The 24,022-nt window shown below is 34.2% G+C and overlaps 2 protein-coding genes across 3 annotated transcripts in view; one reads left to right on the forward strand and one right to left on the reverse strand.

Annotated features, from left to right (window-relative positions):
- Nucleotides 1–19,574, forward strand: part of LOC150082123 (STAGA complex 65 subunit gamma-like) — a 70,923-nt gene extending 51,349 nt beyond the window's left edge. Inside the window, exons 8-10 of one of the 2 annotated variants that reach the window (XM_090379993.1) lie at nucleotides 257–466; nucleotides 3,327–3,494; nucleotides 19,466–19,574. In XM_090379993.1, coding sequence (XP_090236119.1) covers nucleotides 257–466; nucleotides 3,327–3,494; nucleotides 19,466–19,469 — 382 coding nt within the window. In that variant the 3' untranslated portion in view covers nucleotides 19,470–19,574. Of the gene's footprint in view, nucleotides 1–256; nucleotides 467–3,326; nucleotides 3,495–11,190; nucleotides 11,224–19,465 lie in introns of those variants that run through there. The other variant, XM_090379992.1, reaches the window with a different exon arrangement.
- Nucleotides 1–24,022, reverse strand: part of LOC150082124 (trafficking protein particle complex subunit 2-like) — a 55,621-nt gene that overhangs the window by 7,742 nt on the left and 23,857 nt on the right. The window contains exons 3-4 of the mRNA XM_090379994.1: nucleotides 16,600–16,688; nucleotides 11,295–11,408 (exon numbers count right to left, since the gene is read on the reverse strand). Of these exons, the coding sequence (XP_090236120.1) occupies nucleotides 11,310–11,408; nucleotides 16,600–16,688 (188 nt within the window). The 3' untranslated portion in view covers nucleotides 11,295–11,309. The remainder of the gene's footprint in view (nucleotides 1–11,294; nucleotides 11,409–16,599; nucleotides 16,689–24,022) is intronic.

Below are 24,022 nucleotides of genomic sequence, written 5' to 3' on the forward strand. Positions count from 1 at the left end.
AATGGCCAATCCTCTGTGCCAGTAGGAAATAAAGGTAAGTAGGCAATACCAGGTAGTAAATTATCTCATCATTTGGTACAATACCATCAGTTTGCTTAGTGAAGGTTTGAATTGAAGAAAACCATATTTAGTCTCCAGGAAAATAATATAATAATTATGAATTATTATTTTTTTTTTTAATTTTTTGTTCATTGATACAATTTAATGAATTTCTTAAAACTTTAATCATCTTACTTATGATTATTTTTTGTGACAGAGTAAAAGAGGAACCAGTCTCAGATATTCAGTTTCCAGTAATGGAAGAGACTGAAGAAACAGTTCAAGAACAAGCACAAATACCATTACACTTGGAAGAGCTACAAGGTGCCTTGCAAAATATGGAAGCTGATACAACTGCCACATTAAAAGATGAGGATGCCATGAAGTGGCCACCTGGTCAAGGTGTAAAGAAGGAAAATTTCATGCAGTAAGTAATTAAGTAATACTTATTCTAGAATTAATTTAATTGTATTAAAACGTTGACAGTGGTTTTAAAAACCTTGCTCAGTTAGAATTTATAAAGGAATATACACTGAGTGATCACTGAATTATGACCACCCCTATAAATGCAATTGAATGCGACCCGTTGACCACGTGGGGTACAAGAGTACGGAGTTAGTCGACCTATGTAGCATAGATAAGGGTAAGATGTCAGTGGTTCAGTAGGTAGTAAAATTCTGAGCATGATGGCTAAAGGAAGGATTTATTGGACTTTGATAAAGGACAGATTGTGGGGGCTCGACGAGCTGGTGCCTCAATTTCCCAAACAGCTGAACTGGTGGGGTGTTCAAGAGCCGCTGTGGTTAAAGTGTACCAGGACTGGCATGAAAATGGTCAAACAATGACCCAGCAGCAAAACTGCAAAGGTCAGCGAGAGGTGAGTGCCAGGTCCAATGACTCATACAGGTGCAGCATTGTTGAAGAGTTGACTACCCAATGCAACATGGGCCAACCCGAAACAATATCTGCCATGACCATGCATCACACGCTCGCATGTATGGGCTATACCAGCAGACGACCCCTACAGCATCCTCTCCTAACTAAGGTTCATCGGCTTAAAAGACTTGCCTGGTACAAAGAGCATGCAAGTTGGATGTTAGAAGACTGGAAGGTGTGCTGGTCAGATGAGTCACATTTATTCCACACCGTGGATGGTCGTCTATGGATTTGGCACCAACAACATGAGGCTCTTCATCCATCATGCATGGTATCAAAAGTGCAGGCCAGTGGAAGCAGTTGTTTCACTGGCAGGAACTTGGACCCCTGGTGTATGTGGAACAACATATCACTGGTCTCTGCTATCGTCAACTGCTTGCTGACTGTGTACACCCCACTATGTTACACTTTTTCCCGAATGGCAATGATGTCTTCCAAGATGACAGTGCACTGAGCCATCGGGCACTTGTTGTGTAGGAATGGTTTGAGGAACACAGTTCTGACTTCCAGCATATCGATTGGCCTCTGAACACCCCCGATATCTATCCCATAGAGCACTTGTGGGATACTATTGAAAGGTATATCAGGTGTCTGGATACACCAATCACCTCCATACCTGACCACATTACACACAGCTTGGTTGGCCATACCTCCTGAATGCTTCTGACATCTTTTTGAATCAATGTCACATCGGATAGCTTCCGTACTGAGGGCAAAAGGAGGACCTACAAAGTATTAGGTAGGTGGTCACTCTGTGTAATTTCAGCTTTCTCCTGTTGATAAATTGTCACCTTTCATTTTTTAACTGAATGGATTGCTGGTGGCACCACCACTATTTTATTGCAGTTGTTTTTCATGCAAAAAATTTTAATGCAGGAAGAACTGTTTGCCCCAGTTGTCTGTTCCAAGAATGTCAGCTTGCTCACTATTTGACTGATTTAATACCCATACCTCTTTAAACTAAAGATGAATCAATTTTTCTCTTCCAGAACAATAAAAGAGAACATACTAGTCAGATGCACTGACCATTTCTGGATAGAACTTGCTGTGATTGGATAACACTTCCTTCATTGCTCCCAACAAAATTAATTCTTGCAGCGACTTTGAAAGGGTCATCTTTATTGAAAACGATGTCTTACCAAACTTGAACTTAACCCTGACTCACTGACTTTTTATTCTTACAGAAAATGCTCATGTACAATTATATATTTTCACACCTGCCAAATTTTATGGAAATTATATGCTTCATGCTTTTCCAGAAAGTTAATGATACTTCTAGATTTCAGTCAAGTTTGCAATATGTTAGACGGCACTGCTCATCTTTAGAATAAAGTACGGCATGTGTTGAGCAGAAGGTCTATTGTGTGGTTTAGGTTCCCTGTTAATATCAAGTAATGCTGAAATTTGTTTTTTATGATTTGTGCCCAAGTATACTTGCTAGTTTTTATAAAGTATTTCAAATCAGTTCTCTTAATTAGTATTAGCAAAGATGCAAGAAAGCAAACTATCAGTATACAAATCACTTTGATGGTACTTGTAAACTTGCACTAACAATTTTTAAAAAAAATTGTTTTTTACCATATTTAAAGAATGGATGGGGGAAAAAAATGAATGGAAAAAAACCGAACTTTTTTTGACATTCATAACATGTCCCTGTACCTGTCTCACCGGTCTTTTGTAAGCAGTGCATGTATGATTTAAAAACATGCAATTTATTTTCTTGGAAACATTCTTTAATTATGCTCGTTTTTAATAAATTTAATTATTTTATTAATCTTTACTGCTTTATAAATTGAGAGAGGGTGTCATCCATGGGCTGTAATGTTGGAATTTTCAATTACATTACAGCAGGTTTTCAAACCTGTGTTTGTTAGTGGTTTATTATTATTATTATTTTTTTTTTAAATAGCTATCTGAACAATTATGACAAACTATCACGGTCATATTCTTTCAACAAGTTTTTTTTTAAATTCTGATTTTGCTATTTTTTTGGGAAAAGAAAGATGGGGAAACCCCATGGCAACAACTCCAGTATGATGGTGAGATGGAGCACCAAGGGGAGGCAGATTCAAGTGAAAAATCTAGAGCAGAGTTGGCTAGATGTGTTGAGCTATGCCTCAACAATTTGACTTATGCTAAATAAAAATATAAAAAAGATTGTAATTTTGATATTTTTTTAAAATAAAAACATCAAAGACTGCCTTCAGTACTTTTAATTTGGGGAAGGGGGAATCAAAAATGTGAACTTGTTGTTGATTTATATTTAATTCAAAATTCAGAATGAATTATCTATTCAAATCAAATATTAAGTGTGTAAATTTAATGAATAACTGTCTGATATTTTTCACTAGGGGTAAAACACCTAATTTAGATCTAGATGAGGTGATCAATGTTGGCGATTCTCCATTACATTCAGCTGGAGACATTGATATTTCTCAAGGAATTCCATCAGTTGCAGTATCAGACACAATGTCACCAGGTATGGAAAATACTCGGATAGGAAAACCCCCAAAGAAAAAGTATGTTAATTTCTTGTGCTTCATTCTTATATGTGCTTTAAGCATAATATAATTATATATAGTGCTTGCCATAGTTGTATTGCAGCTTCTGAACTAGAATATATTTTAGTGGGGGCAATGCTTTGACCTGATCCTTGTCAAATCTGAGAATGTCAAAATTTAAGTGGTCATATCATAATCAAATTTAAAAAAAAAATACTATTATTTACTGTACATAGTACTGTATAGTGTGTGCCTTACACTGAGGGAAAAGTAGCATTAATATACAATATGTGGAAAAAAAAAAATTATACAGTAGAGTAAGAAACAATGCCAAAAGTTAAATAATTTCTTTATGAAGCCCCAGCATCAAGTTTCTTTAAAAGGAAACCTTTATTGCAATACACAATAACTTATGTTGGAACATAGCAGTCTGTGTGATAATTTTTTTTTTTTTTTTTTAGATGGATATTTAAAGGAAAATGGATACTAAATATAAATGTACTTTTCAAATGTTTTTTTTTTTTTTTTTTTTTTTTTTAATAATAAAGGTTATCCTATATAATCTTTATTAAAATAATGTACATGAATGAACACTGAATTTGTCAAATATAAAGGGATGAAAGTTGCTGTGTTAGGGGAAAAGAGGTTTGCTTAAAGTGATTGATGAATGCGTATATCAGCCTGATATTTCACAGGGCCCAAAAACTTCGATATCATTGAATTGTTAATCTTGTCTATAAATAGTCATAGATAATCTCATGACCTTTTAACTTACAAATACCAAAAATTAATTACCATTTTTTGTGGATTTGTAACAATCATTTGATGGGATAAACCAGAAAAAGTGGATGGAGATACTGAGGATATGGGAATTGTTTGAAGATGTAGTTAAAAAGTAGAGAATGGGGATGGGCAATAGGTACAAGGGCGAGATAAGGGTCACTTCCCACCATTGTTCATTATATGAGGTGTGGCAATAAAGTTTGTGGACTGGTGCTGTTGCAGTCATGCTTGAGTTTGAAAATAAATAGAAGTGGTATGTTGCAGTTCAAACTTCCTCCAATGGATGGTGGTACATTAATTGTCCACTAGGCTGACAGGTTACAAGTAACAACCAGTTTCATTGGTAGGCAGCATTAACATTCCATGTCACAATTTTGCAATGCAGCAACGAACGAATATCAACGAATTCTGTTGCTAATTCTGATAACTGCAACAGAACCATAAATGTTTAAAGAACTGTTTATAGTGATGAAACATTAAGTTTTACCAATGTGTTTGAATAGTATAAGAGGTTCAGACTGGCATGAGGATGTTTGCAATGACCCAAAAAGTGGGCATTCAAATTCTTGAAATGAGGTCAGAACTGCAACAGTTTTCATAAAATTTTGGCAAGAGATAGTTGTTTGACTCTCAGAATGATAGCTGATGAGTTGGATATGAATAGGGAGATGATTTATCAAATTCTGCATGAAGATTTGGGGAAAAGGAAGGCCTGTGCAAAAATTATGCCATGCAGCCTCATGGGATGTGCAAGAAGCAGTAGAGTATCATCATGCAAAGACTTCATCCAGAATTCTCAATCAAGGCAATCCTAATTTCCTCCACTGTATTGCCACTGGAGGTGAGTACCCTCAAAGGAAAGAGATTTCAGGATGTTGAGAACAAAGAAAAATGTAATCACTGAACTGAACATATCTCTTTCACTTCACTTCACTTCACTGACCGAAACTTTTAGAATGGTGTGATAAGTGCATTCAGTCGTGTGGTGATTACGGTAAACCCCCGCGAATAGCGGGGGTTACGTTCCTGAGAAATAACGCAAATACTGAGTTATGGCTCCCATAGTAATAAAGGGGTTCTCTGTTCCAAAGTATGAAATATACAAGAAAAACTAGTCTATGTATGTATTATATGTACCTTCATAATATGACTATGTACATAGACAGTATATAGTGAAATGCAAGCATATGGCATCGAAATGAAAATAAGAAACAATTTAATATTAAATGTAATATTTATTAGAAATTTCAAACAAATCTTTCAAACCAGCGCCTAATTTTAAATATGTATAAAAAAGATATTAGCCAAAATCTAAATGTTATTATTATTATGTGCCCCACAGCATACACTTATTACAAATCCATTGAACCACGTGACTACTCTTGTTGCCGCACAGCCAGTGCACTCGTTTAGTGAAAATTCACGCAGTTTCGTTGTGGAGAGCATAGTGTATGCATCAAATCCTTATTTAGCTTACTTAATATTAATAACCGGACAGTACTTATACGTTACTTTAATATTTGACTTAAAATGAATACTATGAAAAAGAGTAAAACGTATCATTTTCATCAAGGGTGGGAACTAGAATACTTTTTTGTAATGATAAAAGAAAAACGTTGTTTGATTTGCAATGCTTCAATGGCCATATCCAAAAAAGGAAATTCAGCTGCAATCCATGGTAAATACTAATCGGATTTTCCGCCTAATAATGACCTTAGAAAAAATAAATTAAAAGAACTTAAATCCAGATTATTCACACAATAAAATTTCTTCGCGACACCTAATTTACAATCTAAAGCAGTAACTATTGCATCATTTAAAGTGATTCATCTTCTTGAGAAAAAATAAACCATTTTCTGATGGTCAGTTCATCAAAGACATATTTTAGAAATAACAGATTCTCTTTTTGAAAATTAAAAAAAAAAAAAAAAAAAAAAATGAAATTAAAAGTGCTCTTCAAGATCTGCAACTATCTCGAAATACTGTGATGCGATGCATCGAAAAAATGAGTAAAAATGTGAGCGAACAGTTGCATGCTCATATTGCTAATTTTGTGTACTTTGCTTTACAACTGGATGAATCTAAAGACATCAGTGATACAGCTCAATTGCTCGTTTTTATTCGTCTGGGTTTCGATGATTCTGCCAATAGAGAAGAACTGCTGGGTATGGTTTTGTTAAAAGAAAAACACTAGAGGTCTTGATACATTTAACGCATTCAAAAATTTTATTGAAAAAAATAAATAAATTACCACCATTTAAGCTCGTATCAGTAACAAGAGATGGAGCTAAAACAATGACGGGGCATCTTAGCGAATCGCATTGTGCCAAAAGGATGATGAATTATCAGCTTTTTTTGAGTTACCACTGTAATGTCCACCAACAAGTGTTGCCCAGCAAAAGATTAAATACTAAAAGTGTTATGGACATAGCTTTCTAAATTGTGAATTCCATCAGAGGACAATCTCTTCGAAGGAGACTTTTCAAAATGCAACTCTATGAAAATGAATCAGATGTGAGATGGCCGAGTCGGAGTAAGTTTCTACAGAGATTTCGAAATTTGCTGAATGAAATTTTTAAAAAAAAATTGTTGATCAAAGGGGTGATGATTATAAGCAGCTACAAGATATGGAGTGGTTGTGTGATCTGGCTTTTTTGGCAGATTTTACCAGTAAATTAAGTGACATGATTAGTAGTATTTCTGCATATAAATATCAATTTTTGGCAATGGCTAAGGATCTCAAAGAAAAAAAATTCGATCATTTTGCAAATATGCAAGGTCATTATCAGCAGATACATTGTTCAATACATTTCTTATCCATTTAATCTCGACTTAGATACGAAACAAATTGCAGAAAAAACCGTTGAGATTTTTTACATAGAGAAAATATTACTTGAAAATGAAATTATTACATTGCGAAACGATATCTTCCTAAAAGCCAGGTCATCAGAAAAAGACTTTTGGAAATATGTTTGCTGAGAAAAGTACCCAAATGTAAAAAAATGCAGTGAACTTTTAAATTCCTGTTTTGGTTCCACATATCTATGCGGATCGGCCTTTTCGTATTTGAAACAAAAAAAGGTGAAGAACCGCTCTACTCTTACGGACTTGCATACAGAAGATTCTTTATGGTTGGCCTTATCACAGTATATCACAGTATATCCCCAATTTTGAAAGCATGGCAGATGACATGAAGACACAAACTTTACATGAATTTAAAATAAGAATTCTGAATTCCATTTAATTTTAAAATTTATAAACAACATTTTTCAATATGTGTTGATTAACTTTATTATTAACCTTGTGCAATGAAATTCTTGAGATGGTAGATCTCATCACAAATTCAGTTGGTCACCCCTGGTCTAGATGATCCCATAAAAGCTCTATTGAATTTAAGTCATGCAAATGGAATTTGCAATATCCCCTCTTGGTTTAGTTGCTAGAAAGTCTCTGCACATCATAGAGCTATGCTTCAGGTCATTGTCTTATTGTAAAATAAGATTTCATTCACAAAGTTTAAGTCCAGAACATATTGCATTATGTTCAAGAATGTTTTTATAGCCTTCTTTTAGAATTCTTTCAATTCTGAAAATGTCAGTCACTCCGCAGAAAGAAACTAAACAATGTGGCACCATTATATTTTCAGTTGTCTTGCATAAACTATATTTGGATTCATCCATCCACAGTATATTTTTCTTTTTCTGTTTTAATAAGAATTTTCGGCCACACGACCATGATGTCCTGCTTGTTTAAGACAGTTTTACAATGGATGTACATACGAGAGCTTCTCATTCCTGTTGAACTTTTCTCAGATTTAAGATGCAGCAAGCGGTCAATTGCATTTGAACCCAATGTCTTATCTTGTGCTTATGTTGTTATGATCTATCGTCCTGATCATGGTTTGCCCTTTAAATGAAACAGTTTTTTGCCAATACTTCTCATGGTATAGCTTTCTTTATGCAGAGTTATAATAGCACTTTTGTTTTCAACACTTATTTCTTGCCATGTTTATCAAAATATACAAAACTTACACCAAACTATTTCTGAATGACGGGCGATTGATTTCATAGGTTACAACTCTCACTACTGTATGTACAGTCTGTCCTCGTATAGCACGATAGTTGTGTTCCTAGAAACTCTCGTGCAAAGCAAAATCGTGCAATATAAACAACAGGCCCTATGGGAAAAGTGGGGTTAGGTGCCGACCACCCAAGATTGAACACACATTTGGAACCAAAACATTACCAAACACAATAAATAATCGGGTAATTTTAATAACGATTAAAATACGTAATAAAAATATATATTTTTTATTATAATATAATAAATAAAGTATTTTTAGTATTTTTACGAATAAAATACGTATTTTATTTGTAAAAAATTATTATTTTAAATAAAATAGTCATAATAAAATACTTACGTATTTTATAATACGTAAGTATAAATTATAATACGTAAGTCGTAATAAAATGCTTACGTATTTTATTACGACTATTACGTAATAAAATATTGCTAATGCTTTTGCTTCTATCGCAAGCAAACTTGTTTTTTGTTTGATTTTCTATCCAAACAGATGACAGCCGTTTCATCCCTTCCAATTCTTGTGTCTTAATCTAATGGATTTTAATTACACTTTGAGTTGTTCCTGCTATGAAAGTTGTTTTTATTTTCTCCGCATTCTTTGTAATTCTCGGCGTTGCCTCATTTAGGTCTGCAGCACGTGCAATATCACACGGTCTTTCATTTCGCTCAAAGCGTTTCACAATTTCATATTTTTTTCTCTATCGACAGAGGCGGACTGGCCATAAACCTTACCCGGGAAATCCCGGTGGGCCGGAGGCCGGTGTGATTTTGGCCATAAACCGTAGTATGAGGCCACTATAAATTTTCCCGGGTAAGAATTTTTTACCCAGTCCGCCTTTGTTTATCGATATTGCTTTTTTTTTTTTTTTTTTTTTTCTCTGAATCTGCAGTGTCTTCACCAGGACGCTTCCTTTTCACACCTTTTAAGTATTTTACTAATTTTTAGAGAATAAAGCACAATTACAAAATGAGGAGGCACGCTTGATACACATAAACAAAGCTGCGCGCGGGTAGCAACTGAATAAACAACACCGTAAAGGCCGAGATACACTATTAACACCGCACATTTTACTAAAGCACATTTCTGGGGGTTACTACCATAAAACAATAAAAACAATTTCCAGTTTTGTTTCTGCTAGTGGAATCTGTAATAAACTGGTAGTAAACTCCATCTAATTGCATTTGCGATTATATCGATAGCTGGAATTATGTTGGTTTTTACGTTATTATGGTGAAATGTGTTTCCCCTTCACTGATATAGAACACATAAATACATTTTCAGAATCTTCTCTTCATTCCTATCGTGTTGCGTTCGGTTGGGGTGATTCCGCGTTCGACTGCCATTTCTTGTAAACACAAAGGCGAATCGTGCATAAGCGAATTCGGTTCGTGTTATATAAGATAACGTTCCCCTATTTATAAATCGTGTATGATCGAATTCGTGTAATGTAAACACATGTTATACGAGGACCGACTGTATTATAGGAACACACTCTAGAATCATATATGATCTTCAATAATATTGAAACAATACTCCCACTTTCTACCTTATTCAGGAATCTTCTACACCTTTCTGTAATATTCTAGAAATTTCTTAAATAATGTCTTTTGATTTTTATACATAATATAAAATATTCTAGTAAAAATTGGTAAACAAGTTGGTACTTATTTTAATAAAAACTTCGAAATTTTATGAAAAATGAAATGTGATTTCAAACTTTTAGGCAGGGTGTACGTGGTCCTAATTCCAGTTTTGAATGAAATCTATTTTCACCTACACTAGATGTATCAGTTGAAGCAACCAATAATTGGGATTCCACCACTCGTATCAGTTTCCCTGATTATTCACTTTATCATTCCTTTAATTTCACAGGCAGTATTTGTGCATGTGTCTGCTCTGATATAGGCTTCCTAATTTGGAATATCCTCATTTTGATGTCATCGGGCTTAAAATCTCTATACTCCATTCCACCAGATTCATCTGCTGCTTCTATTGTTCTTCTAACTTCCACTAATGACTCTGACTTCTTTTCTTTGAAACCCTACTTTCTCCAATCTAACTTTCCTTGGCAATTTTATGTTCCCAAATCCAATTGGCTTCAGTTTTCTAGTTGCACAGAACAAACTGGATGAGATGCCGAAGCTTTTCAAATTTACTAATGACCTCGCTCAGCTTGTTCATTTACTTTTCAGAATACCAGGCAATCCAAACCATACACCCAAACAAGCCGACCGGGCTAGCCGGGTGGGTAAAGCACCTGCCTGGCAACCCAAAAGTCGCGGGTTCGAATCACGCCTCGGGCTTGGATCAAAGTACTGCAAAAACCTTGGAAGGTGCATTATGGCCACAGAAGTCGATGGGCCAATAACTACAAAAAAAAAAAAAAAAAAAAAAAACACCCAAACAACTATTGATTTTTTTTTTTTTACCCCACAGACAACTCTTCAAAGTATAGTTAGTGTTAATGATCCTCTAGGGACCTCAGATTTTAACTTGGCGATGGTCTCTTCTCCAATGGACCCCCCTCTTTCTCACGTGGTCATTTTTAGCCTTGTGTTGTTTGGCATTACAAAAATGTGAAATGAGATGATCTGTTAGATTTCTATTATTCTTTTCCTTGGTTGAATTAGTTTTAAATTTTCAGATTGCAGTGTTTTTTCAGATCGTGTCAGTAAAATTATTCCAGAAGAGCATGTGATTTTATAAGGTTTGGATTTTCACTTTTCAGTCAATAATGATATATATAAATAGTCTTAAAAAATGGTTAAATACTTTTAATTTATTTTATTAGTAATTAGATTGTGTGTTTATTTAGTAAAATTCTAATTTTAAACATATATTTTATAGGAAGAAGAAACAATAAGCAAAGCTGGATGTAACATGTTATTAATATTTATTATAGTTGCTCAAATTACAATAAAATATTTTATTCAATAGACTTAAGTGCTTACTATGCAATAGCAGATTCATCCTGTGAGATACTTTCTACCAAAAAACTGAGCTTTCCTTTCAAAGGCTGGTGACTTTATCTGTGTATTATGGTCATAAAAAGGATTCAAGGCATGCTGAAAATAAAGCTTATATATATATATATATGTACACACACAACACTTTTTTTTACTGCTATAAATACAAAAGAAATAGTTATTTAAGCTGCACCTCTCAGTACAAGTTATAAATGTAGGACTATTAAAAAAACAAAAAAATTCTACTCATTAATTCTCATTTTTACTATTAAGTTAAGAAAAAATTAGACCTCTATTACCTTGCTCAAATCAAGAGCCACAAAACATTTTAGTTTTCTACAGTTGCAAACTGGAAAAACGAGACTAAAGGTATATTATTGGTTATATGCAGTAATTACAAACCAGTTAGTTTAACTTCTGTTCCAGGTAAAATAATGGAGTCACTGGTTAAAGATGCATTGCAGGATCATCTGGACAAGACTGCAGCCGTAATTAAGACACTGCATGGGTTTGTTAAGGGAAAGTCTTGTCTGACAAATTTGATTGGTTATTATGATGTGGTTACAAAGGAACTGGATGCAAAAAATAATTTTGATATCATATATTTGGATTTCAGGAAAGCTTTTGACACTGTTGTGCATGGAAGACTATTGTACAAATTGGAACAGAATGTTATTAAGGGTAAGTTGCTACAATGGATAAAAGGATCGTTAAGTGGGAGAAGACAGAGGGTGGTAATCAATGGGTGCTTGCTATTCGTGGACTAATGTTATTAGTGGAGTCCCACAGGGTTCGGTGTTGGGTCCACTGTTGTTTTGTATATTTATCAATGATATTGATGAAGGTATATCAGGCTTAGTGTCGAAGTTTGCAGATGATACAAAGGTTGGCAGGGTTGTTAATGACAGTAATGACAGTGTGCTACTGCAACAGGATCTAGATAATTTGAGCAGATGGGCTAAGAAGTGGCAACTGAAGTTTAACCTTGACAAATGCAAAGTACTGCATATGGGTACGTAGAAGTAACCCCAGAGAAACGTACCAACTGTGTGGTACTACACTTAAGGTGGTAGAAAATGAAAAAGACCTGGGAGTAATTGTGCAGTCAGATATGAAGTTTTCTGAGCAATGCAGACAGGCTGCCAGGGCAGGTCATGGGGTTTTGTCAATGATATATAGGAATTTTGCTAGCAGGGAAAAGGAGGTGATTGTCCCTCTGTATAAGGCAATGGTCAGATCACGCTTGAGTACTGCGTACAGGTCTGGAGGACTCATTTTAGGAAGGATGTCAATTTGCTTGAGCGTGTACAGAGAAGGGGCAACAAGATTGGTGAGGGGAATAAAGGGATCCTCTTACCAAGAGAGGCTTAAGTTTCTGCAAATTGCAGTGGCTGGAGACTAGGCACCTGCACGGTGATCTGATTGAGATGTATAAGGCCTTGAATGGGTTGAGCACACTGAATTCTGATGGAGATCCTTCCACTTGTTCAGATTACGAACCTAAGGGGGCATAAATTCAAATTAAGAAAAGACAGATGTAGAATAGATGTGTGGAAATTTGCCTTTAGCCAGCGGGTGGTTAATTGCTGGAACAAACTTCCATCTGTCGTGGAAGTTGATAGGTTGAATAAATTTAAGGAGAAACTGGACAGGCATTTGGAGGGAATGGTGTGATTTTTTTTTTTTTTTTTTTTTTGGCTGATGCTGCATAAGCTCATACACTTGCTTTCTTGCATCACATGCCACTACTACTAAACCAAAAATGTTTTCAAAAGCAGTTAAATAAATTAAGTAATGCAATTCAAAGTTTAAAAGCAATCAAATATTCAATATTTAACTGCTCATTGCTTCAACATATTTGATATACTCATACCCCAACTCTTCTTGGCATATTCTAGAAAGAGACTGTAGTTTGTTCATTCAAAAGATGCAGCAGCAAATACTCATGGTTTGTCATTCCCAACCCCCCCAACTTCCCTTTCTCAGGATATCCCCACTTACTAGACAGCATATTCTGGAAGTTTTCTGGTCCCAGGACACATTTATAAATTTACTGACTCTTGACAATATTCATATAATTCCTATGGGAAGGGAGATAATTTAAAATAATGAAGCTTAAGTCTAAAATACGTTTGACCCTGGGTCTCAAAAACTGGTACACAACATCACAGAAATAATTTTCTTTCTGTCCTTTTCATATCACATACTAGCTTTGCCAACAATTCTTTCTGAAAGGAAGAGTGACTAATACAAGGATTGTTCAAAAAAAGAATAAACTTTATATTCAATCATCAGAGCAGCTGATATAGTGACTCCACAAATAACAGTGGGTAGTGCATCTTTTATGGTAGAATAGATTTATTACATAAAATTGATGTTATTAGCCATATATCATTCCAGGGATGATGGAATGATCATAAAAAAAAAAATAAAATAAAAAAAAGTTATAAATATATAATAATAAGCTTCCACATACAGTAAGTGCCAGGTTAGTGACATGTTTGCAAATCGAATTTTGATTCTAATAAACAGTGATTCTAATAAGCGAAAACCAACAAATGTTATCCACAGGCTATAAAGATATAAAGCACAAAATTACACTTTATTACATTAAATATGTGAAAATCAGATCAATATTAGGTTAGCAAAATAAAAAGTAATTTATACTTACGTAAGTACATAGCTTAATTAATTTAGCATGACACTTTGTAATATGATTATAATTTAAAATACAGTAGTCACTTATTTTAGATTGCTTTAAATTATTACTACAAAATCTATTTATACATTTTTCAATATTGTATAACAGTCTATATTGACAATCACTTGCACCAGTTTCTTCTAGTGCTCTCCTCATTTTGCTGTTTTGTAACCGGAATTCTTTTGGGTTCATCCTCATTTTCCTCCTCTTAGCAAAATTATCAGTAACAGACTGGGCAATTTCTTCATCTGTTAAAGTTGTAAATCATCTATGTGTCCACCCAATTATTAAATTCCTGCTTGTCCATGTCATTAGGTGTTTTAACATGATCAGTATCGTGACTTAGTTGGCCATCATGAATAATTAATTCACATTTATTGAAACAGTTGCTAATGCAGGTTCCAGAAACCTCATTCCAGACACTCAAATTCATTCTATTTGCTGACTTTTTTTTGTTTTTTTTGTTTTTTTTTTTGGGAGTAAAATTTAAAACACAGTAAAAAAAAATATATATAAGCTCAATCAATAACAAAGCACACGGCACGCACAAATTGAAACTGACAACATGTGCAGCATTTTATGGAGTAAAAAGTTTACAAGTTTAGATATGGGAATGAAGAGCAGATTCTGAAATTTTGTTTTTTTACATGATTGAAGATTTCAGTGAAGGGGAAAACATTTCACCATAATAACGTAAAAACACAATTCCAATATCAGTATTATCGCCAATGCAACAAGATCAAGTTTACTATCCGTTTATAACAGATTATAAAAACAAAAAAGCCCAAATAAACTGAAAACTGCAAATTGTTTTATGGTTGTTACCTCTAAAAATATGCTTTAGAAAATCACAGAGGCATTCAAAATTGATTCTTATAACCGAAGATGTGATTCTAATAAACGATGAACGTGTAGTGCATTTTATCAATTTGAATCAGATCTTTGAAATTTGATTCTATAAAGCAGGCGATTCTAATAACCAGTGATCACTATAACTGGCACTTACTGTATATCTTAATTTTTTACTGCAGTGTTCTCCCCAGGACCTATCTGCACTCAAATAACTTTTGTTCCAATATCATGATCATTTGTGTTCATTTTAATAAAAATACAAAAAATAAAGATTATAACTAACCTTTTTTTTTATTAAATATTTCATTTATTGTATGCAAAACTATTGTAAATAAATTACATCACATTTTATTTTATATTTCAGTATACATAATGTAGTTCAAGCATATTTCATACAAAAATCTCTTCATATGTTATTTATCAGGCAACACCTGTGTGTCTTAAAATGTATCAATGACATCCTACTAGCTGGATATCCCTCACATCCCTTTTCAATAGACCCTTAACCCTTTAGGTACTGTGCTTCATTATAGTCAGGCACAATATTTGTCACTAATGGCCCGCACTTTACCATACATAAGCCTTAAATTCAAATGGGCTATGTACTGCAATCAAGAATAGTATGGCTAATAAAACTTTCCGGATATGTGCCATATCTGTTGCCTTTCAAATAAACTGTCAACTACAAATATCAGAAACAGAAGTGTTTTTTTTTTTGTTTACAAAATGGGAAGATATCACGTGGCTCCAAACAGTTACTGCACTATGACTTATAAGCAATCGACAATAACAGATTAGGCAAGTTGCAGTTTTATTGCTACTAAAAGTCTGTCATGTCTCACTGTCAGAAGTATACAAAAATTGTGAATATTGGAAAAAAATTCTGAAAATATTTCATTTGATGAAATAGGAATTAACAGTGATCAGGAACTCTAGCATGTTGAGGCTAGTTAGTTCTGATTCTGACAGAGAAAATGGGGGAAAGGGTGGCTACAAAGAAATAGGCTGATAACTTACAAAATGAAATGACATAGGATGAATTTGATCCTTAAATATATAATTTTGACAACAGGAATTAGGGAAACAGTATTTCCTGATGAATGTAGCAATCTGAAAGTATTCTTTTTTCAAATGTTTACAGAAGTTACAAAATTAGTAGTCAAATAAAAACTCTCACACTATTGGCATAACTGAAAATGCAACTAAAATCTTGCACTCGTTAGAACAGTGGAAAGAAACTTTTGCTTTGGAAATTATGTTTTATTGCTTTGCTTATGGTGCATAATAAGATACAGTCTCTGAAAGCATACTGGTAAAATAATTGCTTCTGAATTCCCCACATTTCTCTGAAATTATGGCAAGAGATATATAAAATATTGAAAAATATTTTTTTAAAAATAATAAAAAAAATTTCCAAAATTAATAAAATATGATCCATATATGTATCACACACAATTTTTGTATTATATTCCTTATGTTTTCAGAAAAAGTAACTTTTTGCAAAAAATAATTCAGGCCATGGGAGTAGCAGCTTCAAAAATCACTAAGTAATTAAGAGGTTACTTCATCATTCACAAATTTACCATGTGTGGACATGATTTATGTTCATGTGTTGCAACAGAGGTTCTACCCTATAATAAATACATAGTTCTACATTAATAATGAATTAATATATACAATAACTGTATAATATATGCATATACTATTAACTACACAATTCTAAATACTTTTACTTACCTTAACATATACTTCATACATCTCTGTGAAAAAATTCTTTATTCCATCATCATTTTTTATGTCATGTAACATGAGGAACCTCATCCTTTCTATTGTTAAGGTAAAATTACTACTGTTATCTCCACTATGAGCAAGATAACACAAACCAGTATTCATATAAAAATTAAATAATAAATCTAAGATCAGAAGTTAATTTCTGATGTTCATTTTAAAATACCGTATTTCCCCATGTATAAGACGCACCTTAATTTGGGGGCCCGAAATTTGAAAAAAAAATGTATTACATAAAGTTATTGAATTCAAGTTTTATTCATCATAAAATTCATACAACTCCTCATCACTGTCAAAACTCCCATCCATTAGCTTGTCCTCATCTGTGTCTGATGACGAATCAGTCTTCATATATTGCCTCGTCCTCAGTTCCATCGATGGCATTTGAAATGCCACACTTCTTAAATGACTTGACAACGATCTCAATCTTGATATTATCCCAGGATCTTTTCACCTAGGTACAAACTTCTCCTATAGTTGGTTTCTTTACTCTTCCTGCTGGTGTCAAATTGTCCCCAGAAGACTTCATCCATTGGTTCCATTCGTCTCTCATAGCAGCTTTGAAGAGTTTGTTAATGCTGACATCAGCGGTTGGAGCTGGGATGTCAAGCCTCCAGGTATGACGGCAAGTTTTGTTTTTTGCTCTGCAGCAATCTTTGTGTTTTTTGTTGTGTGCCCTGAACTGATCAAGCACCAGTAGGGCAGGTTTGCGTAAGAGCCCACCTGGTCTCCTGCTCCAAACTTTCTCAAACCAGATCTTCATCCCATCCTGATCCATCCAACCCTTGTCATGAATGTCTTCTTTTGGCATTGTTTTGCGTTTGAAAATCAGCATAGGAGGCAGCTTGGTTCCGTTGGCACAACAAGCTAGAACAACTGTATAATGGCTCTTTTCATGTCCACTTGTCTTCACAGTTACAGTTTTCACCCCCTTCTTATCAACAGTTCTGTTACTTCGGACATCAAATTGAAGGGGGACTTCGTCCATATTTGCAATCTGTCCCAACTCAAACTGATGTGTCTTCCGACATTGAATGACAAAATGATGAAATTCAAGGACCTTCTGCTCATAGCTTTCAGGCATCTTTTGGGCAAGTCTGGTGCGTGTATGCATGCTTAGTCCATTCCGTTTAATGAACCTGAAGCACCAATTGTGTCCTCCTTTTAAATCAGTAACTTCTTTTTCATCAGCAATTCTTCTTGCCTCATTGCTGAACCATCTTTGTGGACACAGGAATTCCAATTGCCCTTTGCTCTTCAATCCATATCTTCAATTCCCTCTCTAAATCAGGCCATTTTGCTGACTTGCCTCTCATGACCTTCTTCTGCCGTGGTGTTTTCAGTAGGGTTTCTTCTTCCCGTAGCCAGTCTCGGATTGTTTTCTCAGTTGGAGGAGGACCAAACTTACGTTCAGCAGAACGATTTCCATTCACTTTTGCAAACTGGATCACTTTTAACTTGAATTCAGCACTGTACAAAAATCTTTTCTGAGTCATTTCTGGGCAGAACGTGGCAAAACGTAACCTAATATACTGGTAACAAGTGCGAAACGAGCGCAAAGACAACAAGCGCGAAAAAGCGGGAAATGCAAGTAAAAAAAAATCTACAACCACTGTATAAGATGCACCCAGTTTTTAGACCCCAAATTTTTCGAAAAAGGGTGTGTGTCTTATACATGGGGGAATACGGTAACTATTGAAATGCAAATTAGTCTCTGTAATGATGCAGTAGCATAACCAGTATGGGGCTGCAGTCCCCTCCGAGCCTATACTCTACTCTGATATTTTTACTTTGTACTACTATTTTCCATATTTCAAAACACTATTCCAATTTCAGTTTAATTACTATTTGACAACACCACAGAAACAAAAGATCAACATGTCCCAAAGTTATCAGCTCGAGCTCTACATACTCTTGTCACCACGCATCTGACTTTCGCCGCTTTTGTTCAGCTGGTTCAACTTGAAATATGCGTAATAAGTAGGCTAATACCTAACAATATTTTCGGCTTAGTTGTAAAGTGACATCAGTGCGATTTACAGCTTTTGTTTGTATGTGTTTCTTTGTTGTAGTTACAATTTGTGTTTCTATGAAAATTTATAATCTGCGCTTGGATAAATTTAATTGCAAGAGGCAAAAAATAGAAACAATTTTAAATTGGTGTATAAAGTTTATATTGAGTACATGTATTTGTAAAAAATTTAGATTTCATTTCGTTGATTCTCACAGTTGCTTTTGTTAGGCTTTAATTTACCAGCATACGTTTATTGACTAAATTACTCAATATAAAAGATAAGTTTTTTTCATTAAAAGTAAATGTTCCACATCATATTTTGCTTTTTTCTTTGTACATACAGTTACAATTCCAAACTTGGTGCTAAGCTTGGGGATCTAGCAAACTGCATGTAAGAGATACAAAGTCAGTTAAATAGGGGCAATGTTGCGTAATTGTGGCCTAATAATGATCTGTTGAAAAATGAATAAAAAAAAAAAGTTTAGTAGAGGATTAAATTATTAGTTTTTCTGTCGAATAAAAATTGTGCAGTGGCACAATTTTTATTCGACAGAAAAACTAAAAACACATCTTCCTCAGAAGTTAAAAGCAAAAATTCAAAATTTTACATTTTTTCGAAATTCTCAAAAACAAAAAAAAAATTTATTTTTCAATGAATTAGGCCCCCAGTTACACAATTTACACCAATTTAACCGACCTTGCATCTATTTCTGTTTTTGAGATCCTCATGCTTGCCTCGAATTTGAGGACCTCTATATAAAATTTCGCTTGACTTGAGGTTTTTTCTTTTTTTTTTTTTAGATAAAATGGAAAAACGAAAACAAAGTTCAATGTTGCAATTTGTGGCAAAAAAATTCAAAATGAGTGATGATGGTACATCTGAGCATCAAAATTCTGTTGAGGTCCAGGATACGAAGTCAGTAAATACAGAGGAAATTGAAGTTCAAATCAATGAAAAGTGTGAAGTTAATGACATTGTGCTACTTAAAGACAAAAAAAAATGTTTATCGTGGATTTAATCAAGACTTTTGGTAGTGTTTGGGTTCCTGATTCTAACTATAAATTTTCTGGATCTACCAATCAAAAAGTAAAGTTTGACGTTTTCAATTTTATTGGTTGAGAAAATACAACTGGTTAGCCTATTCAAAAATAGAAATTTCTGCATATTGTAAATATTGTGTTCTGTTTTCTAGTACAAATGTAGGTCATAATCAGACTCAACAGGTTGGACATTTAGTGAAAACTGGGTATAATAAGTGGAAACATGCCACTGGAGATTAAGTTGCATACTACTACTACACACTATCATGAAATATCCTTACATGAAGCTAATGATTTACACCAAGTTCTAAGTGGCAAATGTTTATCTATACAAAAATTGCTGGATAAAGCAAAATACGAAAAAAATAATGGAAAATCAGAAAAGACTGGTACCAATAATTAAAACGATTCTACTTTGTGGAAAGCAAGGAATACTGTTAAGAGGTCATCAAGACAGTGGGCCCATTAACTTATCAGAAGCTGTAAACTACAATGAAGGAAACTTCAAGCTTTGTTAAGGGAACAAGCTGACGCCGGGGGACACTGTTTTAGAAAATCATTACACAGTCTGAACACATGCCGTCACCAGCCAACATGCATTTACTGTCCAGCTTCAAACTCACAGAACCTGCTGGTAAAAATTCATTATACACTAGTGCGGGCATCCAGAACAAAATAATTGAATGTTGTGGTTCTATAATTCAGAAACAGATTGTGAACAAAGTGAAGAAAGCTAAATATTTTTCTGTGTTAGCTGATGAAACTACAGACATTTCAACAAATGTCGCTTTGTGTCAGATATGTAGACGAAACAAATTTTGTTTAGTCTTCGTAGAGGCGAAACAAAAATAAAGAGACGAAAAGAAAATTTTCTTTCATTTGCCCCTCTAAATTTTGCAACTGGTAAAAATATAGCAAAAGAAATAATTAACTTGAAAAATTTGGGCTAGATATAAAAAATATATCCACGGACAAGGATATGACTGCACTGGGGCAATGAGTGGCAGAATAAATGGCATCCAGGTTCATATACAAGAATTAAACCCAAAAGCACTTTACACGCATTGTGTATATCATTGCTTAAATTTAGCAATTTTGGATTCATGTGATTTACAAGATATCCGAAACTGCATGGGAATCATTCAAAAAGTTTACGCATTCTTTCAGTATCCAAAGAGGCAGATGGTATTAGAAAACCAGATAGAAGAATTGTCTGAATTCCAAGAAAAAGTATCTCAATAAAAGTGCCCCACTAGATGGGTGGACAGACACGAATCTGTAATTATGTTCATTGAATTGTTAGAACCAACGTTTGCAGCATTAACAGTAATAAGCTCAGAGAACATAAAGATACAGCAACAAATGCACAATTATTTCTCAATTCCATCCAGAATGGTAATTTTTTGGTTGCTTTATATATTATTAAAAAAGTATTCAAGCAATAGTATTGGCTTGAGTAAACACTTACAAACCATTAATATCAATCTAAAGAAAGCAATTGATCAGGCTAATTTGTTAAAGATAGTACTATAAGAAATGAGATCAGATGCTGACAAACAAGTATCTTTTTTTTAGAAGTTCAAGGTTTATGTAAAAATTGTCAAATAAGTTTGAAGGTACCATGAATTACAGGTCATCACACCAACCACTGTTATATACCATGCCATAATGCAGAGGACTATTATCAGATCTCGACTTTTGTGCTGTTTTTAGATAATTTCTTAAATCAGATCGAGTCTCGTTTTTTAACACATAAGGTTGTTTTATCTTCCTTTAGGTGTCTCCTTCCAAAAAGTAATGTTATTGAAGATATCTATGTTCAAAATTTACAAAAACTATTTTCGTTTATGCAGATGACCTTTTAAATAGCGATAACTTTGTTAATGAAAATATGTTAATTTCTGAATATAACCTTTGGCAGAAGGAATGTGCTGAAAAATTACAAAATACTGTGACCGCCATAGAATCCTTGGCAATATGTAATAAAGATATATATCCAAATATATATCAGTTACTGAAAATATTTGCCACTTTACCAGTATCCACTGCGACAGTTGAAAGATCTAATTCAAACTTAAATCGTTTAAAAAGTTATTTAAGAAACCGTATGGGGGACGAAAGGCTGGAGGGATTAATTCTTTTGAATATATACTATGATGTAATCATTAATCCTGAAGAAGTCATAGATCTTCTCAGAGAAAAAAAAACAACAAAAAAAAAGTTGCTCTGCCTTACAAATTAAATTCTTAAGGCACTGTGTGAAGATGATCCAGATTATTCCATGGAGTTCTGTGAATGGGCATTGCACTCAGCACAAGAATAACTAAAATTGTTCTTGTATGATGGGGCTAATTTTTGTGTGTTGGGTGAAGTTAAATGAAGGGCTAGTTTCAGTTCAGTAATGTATGTTACTGGTCAAAAAAGTAATCCAAATAGATTAGCCTGTCTAAGAAGCAAGGTGGTAGTCAATGTTTTAGAAGTCAATGTTTGTTATTACGTGGTTAGGAACAATGGAACAGTTGGTCCTTTTCCTGAAAGGACTAACTATCCCAATGTTTTTCCAAAACAGTGACAGGAGGGTAATAGCAAAATGTAAAGAGAGTGAAACTAAGTCAGTAAGTGGTGATAATGTAGCTTGTTGAGAGCTTCTGCGTGGAATGTTTTATTTACTTTAAAATGATTGGGGTTTTGTTATATATTTTTTTTAAAATTAGCAGTGCAGATATATGCATTGATCTGATAAAAATTAATTTGTTCTTTACTTAGCCTTTGAAATTGCTTAAAAAGGAAGCTAAAGATGAATTCTGTTGCCATTGTTATTGTATCTATGTAAGAATAATATAAAGATACTTAATATTTTTCTATGCAATTCCTTAAAAGTATAATTAATATTATACTTATAATTACATATGATAGAAATGTTTCTATTAAGTCCAGAAAGTACACTATAGGCCTGATGTAGCCCAGTGGTCAGGAGCGAGAGTGCATAGCACGTGCTCCTTGAGTGGACCGGGGTTCAAGCCCATGACTACTAAATACGATAAATATTTGTATTGACGATTTATTGTAAACTCTACTGACTTGGTTGTCATGCCGTAGTATAAACAGAAAATTTATTTATTTATAAATTTATAGCAAATATGATTTTATAACATAACAGTACTACATAACATAACTTAAAATAGTGCAGATCATACTGCAATCAGATAAGCTGGGATTAGTGTGGCATTATTCTATTCATATCTCTTGGTTTCATGTGTTATTTTAAAATTATATTTAGAATAAATCACGTCTCAAGTCAGAACAGCTTTCCTAATAATCAGGATTACATTAATAGTATTTGCTATATAGTGCAAGGAAGCCACAGTCTTTTGCTGTACTGGCAAAAAAAAAAAAAAAAAAAAAACTCAAGTAGATAAGAAAATAGAAATTATATGCTTCCCACCTCACACAGGTAACGCCACTATCTATTTGACCTTTGAATTTATTCAAACTGTCAGCCTCAACTACCGGCGAGGGCAGCTTGTTCCAGTAATCGAAGACCCACTGGCTAAAAGAAAACTTCCTACAATCTAATCTAAACTGCAAGCCCTGTAATTTGAGTTTATAACCCCTACTTCTGGAATTATTTAGAACAATGAGAATTCCCTCTCAGAGCCTTATAAATTTCAATTAGGTCACCTCTGATGTGCCGACCGGGCTAGCCGGGTGGGTAAAGTACCTACCTGGCAACCCAAAGGTTGCGGGTTCGAATCCCACCTCGGGCTTGGATCAGAGTAGTCCAAAAACTTTGGGTGGTGCATTATGGCCACAGAAGCCAATGAGCCAACAACTAACAAAAAAAAACCCTCTGAGGTGCCTTGTTGCCAAGCTCTGTAGCCCACATAATCAGTCTTTCCTCATACAGTCATCCTTCTGACAATCTCACCATCCAAGTTGCTTGTCTTTGGACCCTTTCAAGAAGCTTATTATCTTTTTTCAGATGAGGTCTCCATACTTGAATACAGTATTCCAAAAGTGGTACTGCCTTATACAGTAGGATTACGACCTCCCTATCTCTACAATATAGTGTTCAATAAATCACTGATAAGAAGACACCGTGGGCTTTCCTGGCTGCCTGTTTACACTGTTTAGAAAACTTTGTATCCACCCATATTGTAACTCTCAGATTCCTTTCCTCCTCCACTATTTTTAATTCAACCTCACCAAGTGTATAATTTATTTGTTAGTTACTATTCCCCAAGTATAATACCTTACATTTAGCAGCATTAAAATATAGTTGCCACTTCTCTGACCATCTCTGAAGTCTGTTCAAGT

The sequence above is a fragment of the Mastigoproctus giganteus genome, chromosome 8, assembly GCF_048544385.1.
Source record: "Mastigoproctus giganteus isolate SK-2022 chromosome 8, ASM4854438v1, whole genome shotgun sequence".
Taxonomy (NCBI): domain Eukaryota; kingdom Metazoa; phylum Arthropoda; class Arachnida; order Uropygi; family Thelyphonidae; genus Mastigoproctus; species Mastigoproctus giganteus.